The sequence below is a fragment of the Solanum stenotomum genome, chromosome 12 (genome assembly GCF_019186545.1).
Source record: "Solanum stenotomum isolate F172 chromosome 12, ASM1918654v1, whole genome shotgun sequence".
NCBI classification, from domain to species: domain Eukaryota; kingdom Viridiplantae; phylum Streptophyta; class Magnoliopsida; order Solanales; family Solanaceae; genus Solanum; species Solanum stenotomum.
The window spans coordinates 32,085,597-32,093,211 of record NC_064293.1 but is presented as its reverse complement, the minus strand read 5'-3'; the positions used below and the strand labels follow the sequence as shown (position 1 = coordinate 32,093,211).

The following is a 7,615-nucleotide window of genomic DNA, read 5'->3' as shown; positions in this document are numbered from 1 at the left end:
ATGGAAAAAAATAAAGAAAATTCGAGGAATGTGGAGTTGAATTTAGGGAATTCATTGAACGGTATTTGGGAGATAATTCTAAAAAATTGAAGATACTGAACCGTTAATTATCAATAACTAATGGAAATTCTTCTTTGTTGTTTTCAGGTGGATCACAAGGAAGTGTTGCTTCAAGTTTGACTGAGCTTGAAACCCAACAACCACCTAATCGATGTATAAAATATTTCTTCCTTTTTATTTTTTTTTCGTTGAAACACTCTTTATTTATTAACTAAAAAGAAATGTGTAAGTTCACGAAAAATGGTATCGATCAGCTTTTTCAAGTTTCTCGAAACTACTAATGAAAAATAATTAATTTTGTCAGGGAGAAGTGCTAAAGAAGTTAGAGAGAAGCTGAGAAAATTCTTGTACAACATGCCTAGTGTTTTTTATGATGGACCAAATGGAAAGAAGACGAAAGGATACTTCTTATACTCGTTTATGAAGAGAGAAGATTTGAAGATAGTTTGTGCTTGTCATGCTAATTTTCTGACCCCAGCTGAATTTGTCAAACATGGTGGTGGAGGTGACGACGTTGAAAATCCTTTAAAGCATATAAGTATAATTCTTGACTACTGAAAAATGGACTAGCTGCTTTAATATGATTGTTATGTGATCTTTCCTTTTGTTGTACTGAATAAGTTCAATGGCTATTGCCCAAAAAGGCATTAGCTTTGATATCGTTGTTATTTGATCTTTCGTTTTGTTGTAGAAGACTAAGTCCTTTCCATCAGAGATATGTTAAGGTTATTTTTTGGTCATTCTGCTTGTTTTTTTGGCTATGTTGTGCTTATTTGAGCTTTAATTAGAAGCAACTAACAACTTTTAAAGGGTTTCTAAGTTATTTTTCAACTTGAGGTTTTCTTTTTTTGCTACATTTTGAAAATAGGTATTGAAAAACATGGTATTAGTTGTTTTCTTTATGTGCTAGGATTTGGTATCTAGTGTTTTAAGTTTTTCTAAGTTTATTTTTTGAGTTAGAATTTCTATTTCTTGTTAAATTTGACAATTATGTGTTAACGAGAGGATGGCAAGCCTGTGCAAGTCAGACCTTATGGAAAATGAGTTACTGAAAAACTAATTATAATTTAATTTATTTATATAATTGATTCAAATAGAATTTGTTATAGTTCTATAATTTCGAGTTCAGGCCAACAGATTGATGAGTGCTCTATCTTTCATAGATAAAATGAAGGATTAAAATTTTATTTGTAGCGTTTTCTCTTATTTTCTACGTGTTTTTGGATGTAGTAAAAAAAAAATTGAAAAAAATATGAACTTATTATACTAACTTAATGGTCTAGACTATTTTTAGTTATCCCTGATTTTCTGTATATATTGTTAGGAAATTCTTCTATCACAAATTCAAAGCAAGAATTTCACTATGTAACTAAGTTGGTTATGTATAATAAGTTTTTTTTAAAAATAATTTGCAGAATTTCGAGCCAGTAAACTAAACAATTCATTAAATTCCAAGTCATTTTTCCAAAACATTTTACTTGTTCATCGATGTGTGCGAGAGGAGATGAGTAATTACCAACCTATATCATCTATCTTGCCTCATCTAAATATTATAAAAATGTCATTTTCTAATTATCCTTTTATAATTGTGTGTTTTTGTTCCTCGCTTGTATGGTTTTTAATATTTATGTGTTAATTAGGGTTTTGGAGTTTTAACTTTTTAAATGGGTTTTAATTAATTTATTTTTCCACTGAGTTTTTATTTCTTGCTAAATGTTGAAATGGACACCAAGATTGTAGTTGACATGATGCAAAGCAGGACTTTTCAGAACTTTTAACTTAAAGGACCATTATTGAAGAAACTATCGACGCGGAGCTAGGATTTTTAATAAGGAGGTTCAAAATCTGAAGTACTAAATACACAAACTAATCGATGGAGGTTCGACAACTATATATACATAGAAATTAATTTTAACCATGTATAGATAGTAATATTTTCCACCGAAGGAGGTTCGGATGAACCCCCTAACAGAAGGTTGGCTCCACCCCTGACTATCGTTATTGTTTTTAATAATTATTATTATAATTTATTTTTTACGAAAGATAAATTATCATTCACATTAATAACAATGATGTTAATTTCACCCATTGTTTTAGAGAAGCCACGATCTCATTGCCAAGTCTGAAGTATAGCTAATTGAATCATTACTTATTACGAAAATTTGCTTGAATCACTAAAAAAAATACAACAGGAAAAAGCTAAATTTTGAATTTTCTTTATGTGTTAGGGTTTATTGTTAACTGCTTTAGAATTTTGTAAGTTGCGACTTCTATTTCTTGTTAATCTGACAATTATATAGTAATAAATATATTATTAGTTACGTTATATTGTGTTGCTATTTTTGATGTACGAATATATGGATAACTTTTCTAGGTTTTTGAGTCCCAATCTAATTTAGGGCTTACGGGTAAAATTTACATGTGCGGTTTAGGTTTTAGGGATGAATTGATTGACATATTTGATCCTCTTTTTTAATTGTGATATGAATTTTATAATTTCTTGATTCCTTATTCAAAAACTAAATGTAATTATGAATGTGTACGACAATTTCAAAGTGCAAACCCAACAATCCCGTCATGAATCACTCTCTAATAATTTTGTTTTTGAGTATCCTAAATTTGTTTATGATGAAGATCTACCCTTAAGGTCAAGAGGTATGTAAAAATAGAATAATTCAAATTCAGGGTTGTTCAAAATCAAATCGAAACCGATAATCCAAATCAATAATTTGTTTATTGGGTCAATGGTTCGGGTTAATGATTTAGCGGTTCAGGTTTCAGTTTACTATAAACTTCTTATGGGCTTATCGGTTCGGGTCTCAGTTCGACCATATTTCTAATCGGGTGCCTCGATAACCTGATAAGAAGTTCAATTAACTACATTTATATCACTTAAGGTCTTAGGCACTTTTAGCCTTTAGGGTTTACACTTCAGTCTTCCGACTGCAGTGACTTCATAGTTGAAACTCAAATTTCATAATAATATTCCATTGTTACGACATTACTCATTGATTTACTGTCACTTCTCTCAAGCCAGCAAGTTATATTGGATATCATTCTCTAAGTGTCTAAATTGAGGTTCAAATGGTTGGTTCCCTTACTTTAAGTCTTTGTTTTTATCTTCTCATTACAGTGAGTGAGTCAGTGAGATATGTCTACAATATTGCAATACTACAATTAAAAAGTTTTTATTAGTAATGGTCTCATGATCATTAATAATTTTCGTTAGTAGTGTTGTAATGGTTTCTCTTTACTTCATATATCAAAATTGGCTTGGTTGTTATGAGGAATCCTTTTGAGTTTTGCCAGTTTGGGAAATATTGACATCTTTGTCCAGGTTAATATGGAGTTTTATTAAGTATTTTATGTAGTAATGGACTAACATGAAAAAAATCATCAGCGTCTCTTGGCTACTGCGAACTGTTAATTAGTGATTAGTCCATTAGTAATTCTCAATGAACATTGTGTGAACTATTAACGATTAACCCGATAACCGAACCGATAACAATCACTAACTGATAAACCGATATATTAACGGTTCCATAGCCGTTTAGCATGGTAACAAACCGATAACCGATAAGTAAAATTGATAAATTCCAAAACCGAACCAAACCAACCGATACGCAGCCCTAAATTCAACAAAAAACAAAAACCAACTCTTACCCATTGAAATAAGAAAAATAATTTTTGTTTAATAATGATAGAGATTTAAGCAAATTAAAAACTGATTGGAATACGTCAAAAAAGTTCTCGTGAAAGGGGCTATCAAGTAAGAACTCCTTTTACTAGACTAACAAAAACTCAGTTAAACCTGTCGGATGCAATAGTATTTTTGTATCCCCTTCCTTAAGTACTTCAAATGATCAGGGCGCTCTGCCGCTATCTTGTAATGACACATATTAGCTACTATTAATATAATATATTTGTTTATAAAAAAAATTGAAAGATAATTGGGCAAACTAAAATATTGACAAACTTAAGGCAATAAAAGGTAATGATAGGGTTATCTTAGGTAACCTAAGTATAGGGCATTTTTTGTACAAGGATGAGATTTTCATTGTCATTATTCCACATAAAGGAAAGCACCATATTCCTTCTCTTGTAAATTTTTTTCTCAAGATATGAACTGGTAGGGGTCTACCTAAACCCCCACTATTGAGGTGGCTTATTTTCTTAAAAAAAAAGAAGAAGGTAATGACAAGGCACAACAGCGAAGAGTAATGTTTAATGTCAATATATGATGTATTATGTAAACTTCTGGTAGATCTAACAAATGAGGGTGACATTAAACTAGTAGAAACTTAAGTTGTTGATTTTAGTAGTTGATGGTGACAGAAAAATGTCATTTATCACTTTTTTGTTGCATTTAAAACATGATATTGATATGTTGGTGTTCATTTTTAATCTTAGATTTTTGCTTCCTTTTATGAAGAAAATTGTGCATCGAATGTGTGTCTTTTCCACATCCAACACCTTGTTTAACTTGTTTTTAATGCACTTCACTTTGGTCTAGGTCTCGAGCCCTCTTCTCTTTTGCTTGGCAAGCCTATATAATCTTTGATCGTCACCTTATACAATTTTTTATTTGACCTTTATCTTTCTCGTCAGTGCTCACTAACAACTCCCTTTAAGCATTCTTTTTGGGTTTCACTTTCCCTTGAATCGCTTTACTCCATCAATTGAGTCACTTTACTCCACCAGCAATTCCCTCTGTTGTCTCTACCAACCTTACTCAACGAGACTCCAACACTTTTCTATCTACTTTCCTAATGCAATTAGTTTTCACTACTATGAATTAGTGTCCGCACTATTTTCCCCAAACCCATTGTCCACAATTTCTTCTCCATTTCCTGAGTTATGAGAGTAGTCAAGTCATCCCACTTAATTTTTGATACATCATACTCGACCCTCTTCTTTTCTGCATCTTAAACTCTAAATTCATACCAAGAATTTAAGTTGGATTGTAAGTACCTAACTTGAAAATTTAAGCCAGAAAATTTTAAATCAGTTTTCTCCAAACCCTAAGATATAAATAGAATAAATTTAACACATTATTTTTCAAATCTAATTAGCAAGCAATTTATACCCAAACTTAAAAACCCTTAAACTCGTCAACCTCTACTCCATTAACCCAAAACCATTGTTGCCAATTTATAGGAAATTGTTAAACGAAACATATTTATTTTTTCCTCTAGTCTATATAAAGTGAATTATTGAGATTTTTTATAGTTTAAAATAAGTGAATTATTCAAAGTTTGATTGTTGATACTTTTTTCATATCTAATTTATCATTCTTTTAGTGACGATCTTAACTACTTAAACTATTAATCTATATTAAATTATTAATAATTTAGAAAATTAGTCTGCATTACCATATATAGTTGATTACATAATATTATATTTAAACTAACAACACAATATAATACAACGGGTAACAACCATCCAAACAGTGTGTTATTGACAAATTTTTGGTTGACCACCATCAGTTTGAGGATGTTAATTACCATCAATTACAATCTCTAATTCTCTTAAAATAATCGAAAAGATGGTATAGTGCTACACAAAATCAGATATGAGAAAGAAATCACCAAAAATATGGCATGGTGCTATAAAAATCGAATATGAAAAAGTATCACCAGAAAGATACGCAGTGACCCAACTTCTGCTTACATAATTGTTGGCCAAAAAGGTGACATGTATGAGTAATAGTCACCCGTCGACAGCGAAAGCTCTTTGATTCTTTATAAAGATTGAAGAGGCTATGATATCATATGAACAAGAGAAAAAACTTGATTTTTATTCCTTTAAAATGAACGAGATTATCTCCTTATAAGATTACAAGAAAACTATGCATGTTAAACTATTTAACATGGTAAGTACTATACATGGTAAATACAATTAAAGAAAATCATATACAAATATTATGTAATCAACTATATATGGTAGGTAGAGATTCTAATTGAAGGCAATTAACAATAGTTACAAAGGGAGAGAGGCGAGAGAGAGGTGAGGGAGAGTCAGATACATGTGAATACCCTTGGATACAATGTATCTAAAATAAATTACACCTAATTTTGAACCCCGTATATATGAGATACATGTAATTGGACTCGTCAAATACATGTATTCGGAGACCAAAATTTGTCACGATAATAATTTCAAAAACTCATGAAAAAGACACGTATTAGGCTCTAAACAAATTAAATTTGAATTATTTACCCTATTAAATTCAGTAATGCTGAAAGTAGAAATCATAGGATAATATAACATTTAATAAATTTAACCAATAAAATAAAGTAGAAAAATACATTTAACCTTTTTCTCTTTTTAAAATGGTAAAAAAAATTATATGATGAATTTATAACTGACATGTGTCACTATTAAGCAGTTACCTCTTGGGATCAATTTCCAAAGTCCTTCCTAAACCACGTGGTCATGCTATTCCTGGAACAATCATGTGACACTTTTCAGGGGCTGTTTTGTCATTTTAATAATCCATGGAAATGAAATACCACTTCACGCTTTTCCTACCTACCCACTCAGAAATTTTCTTCTTTATAAGCTCCCAAATGGCCTAATGTTTTCTCCACATTGAAACTTTTATGGAGTTTATCTTTTCCCATTTTATAATTTTTTTAGTTCAAAATTCAATAGCTTTCTCAGCTTTTAGATTTTGCTAACATGCAGAAAGCTAAAGAAAACATAGGAACTTCAAGGAATGTGGCGAATGAAAATATGAAGCTAAATTTAGAGCTTTCATTGAATGGTAATTTTGATGCTCACTCGAAAAAAAGAATCATTTTTTGTGAATAACTAATAAAATATTCTTTGATGTTTTCAGGTGGATCGCAAAGATGTGTTGCTTCAAGTGTAGCTGAGGTTGAAACCCAACAACCACCTACTCAAGGTATCAAGATTTTACGAATTGATTTATATATATCTAGTCAATTTGAATTTGTACCAAAATTAAAGTAGGAAAAAAAATATTTTTTTACCTTTAGTTGTCGATGTGAAATCATCTTCAACTGAATAGAAATCACTTGTGTATTCAGAGAAAAATAATATTGCTACAGAGAAGTTCAGAAACTTCATGCTCAACAATATGGCTATTGTCTTCACAAAAGGTGAAGGACCAAAAAGAAAGAAGACTGAAGGACTTTTATACTCATTTAAGAAGAGAGATGAAGTGAAGATAGTTTGTCTTTGTCATGGTAATTTTCTAAATGCAGAAGAATTTGTCGAACATGCTGGTGGAGGTGACGTAGAAGACCCTTTAGAACATATAATTATTGAAGGAAAACAGATTAAGTAGCCTTAATATCAATGTTATTTGATCCTTCATTTTGTTATTGTACAGAATAAATTCAATGGTTATTGCCCAAAAAGGCATTAGCTTTTGTATCGTTATTTCATCTTTTCTTTTGTTGTTGTACTGACTAAAGTTCCTTCCATCAAAGCTATATTAAGGTTATTTTGCAGTCATTCGGCTTATTTTTTGCTATGTGATGCTTATTTATTTTAAGCTTGATTCATCTTTCCTTTTGTTGTTGGACAA

The 7,615-nt window shown here is 30.7% G+C and overlaps 2 protein-coding genes across 2 annotated transcripts; both read left to right on the top strand.

Annotated features, from left to right (window-relative positions):
- Positions 1–618, top strand: LOC125847327 (ninja-family protein AFP3-like). Its single transcript, XM_049526971.1, has 3 exons — positions 1–61; positions 148–213; positions 365–618. The coding sequence occupies exons 1-3, from the start codon at positions 1–3 to the stop codon at positions 616–618; spliced, it is 381 nt and encodes a 126-aa protein (XP_049382928.1).
- Positions 619–6,741: 6,123 nt separating this feature from the next.
- LOC125847326 (ninja-family protein AFP3-like) lies at positions 6,742–7,372 on the top strand. The gene is made up of 3 exons (XM_049526970.1): positions 6,742–6,826; positions 6,902–6,967; positions 7,113–7,372. The coding sequence occupies exons 1-3, from the start codon at positions 6,742–6,744 to the stop codon at positions 7,370–7,372; spliced, it is 411 nt and encodes a 136-aa protein (XP_049382927.1).
- The last annotated feature ends 243 nt before the right edge of the window (positions 7,373–7,615 follow it).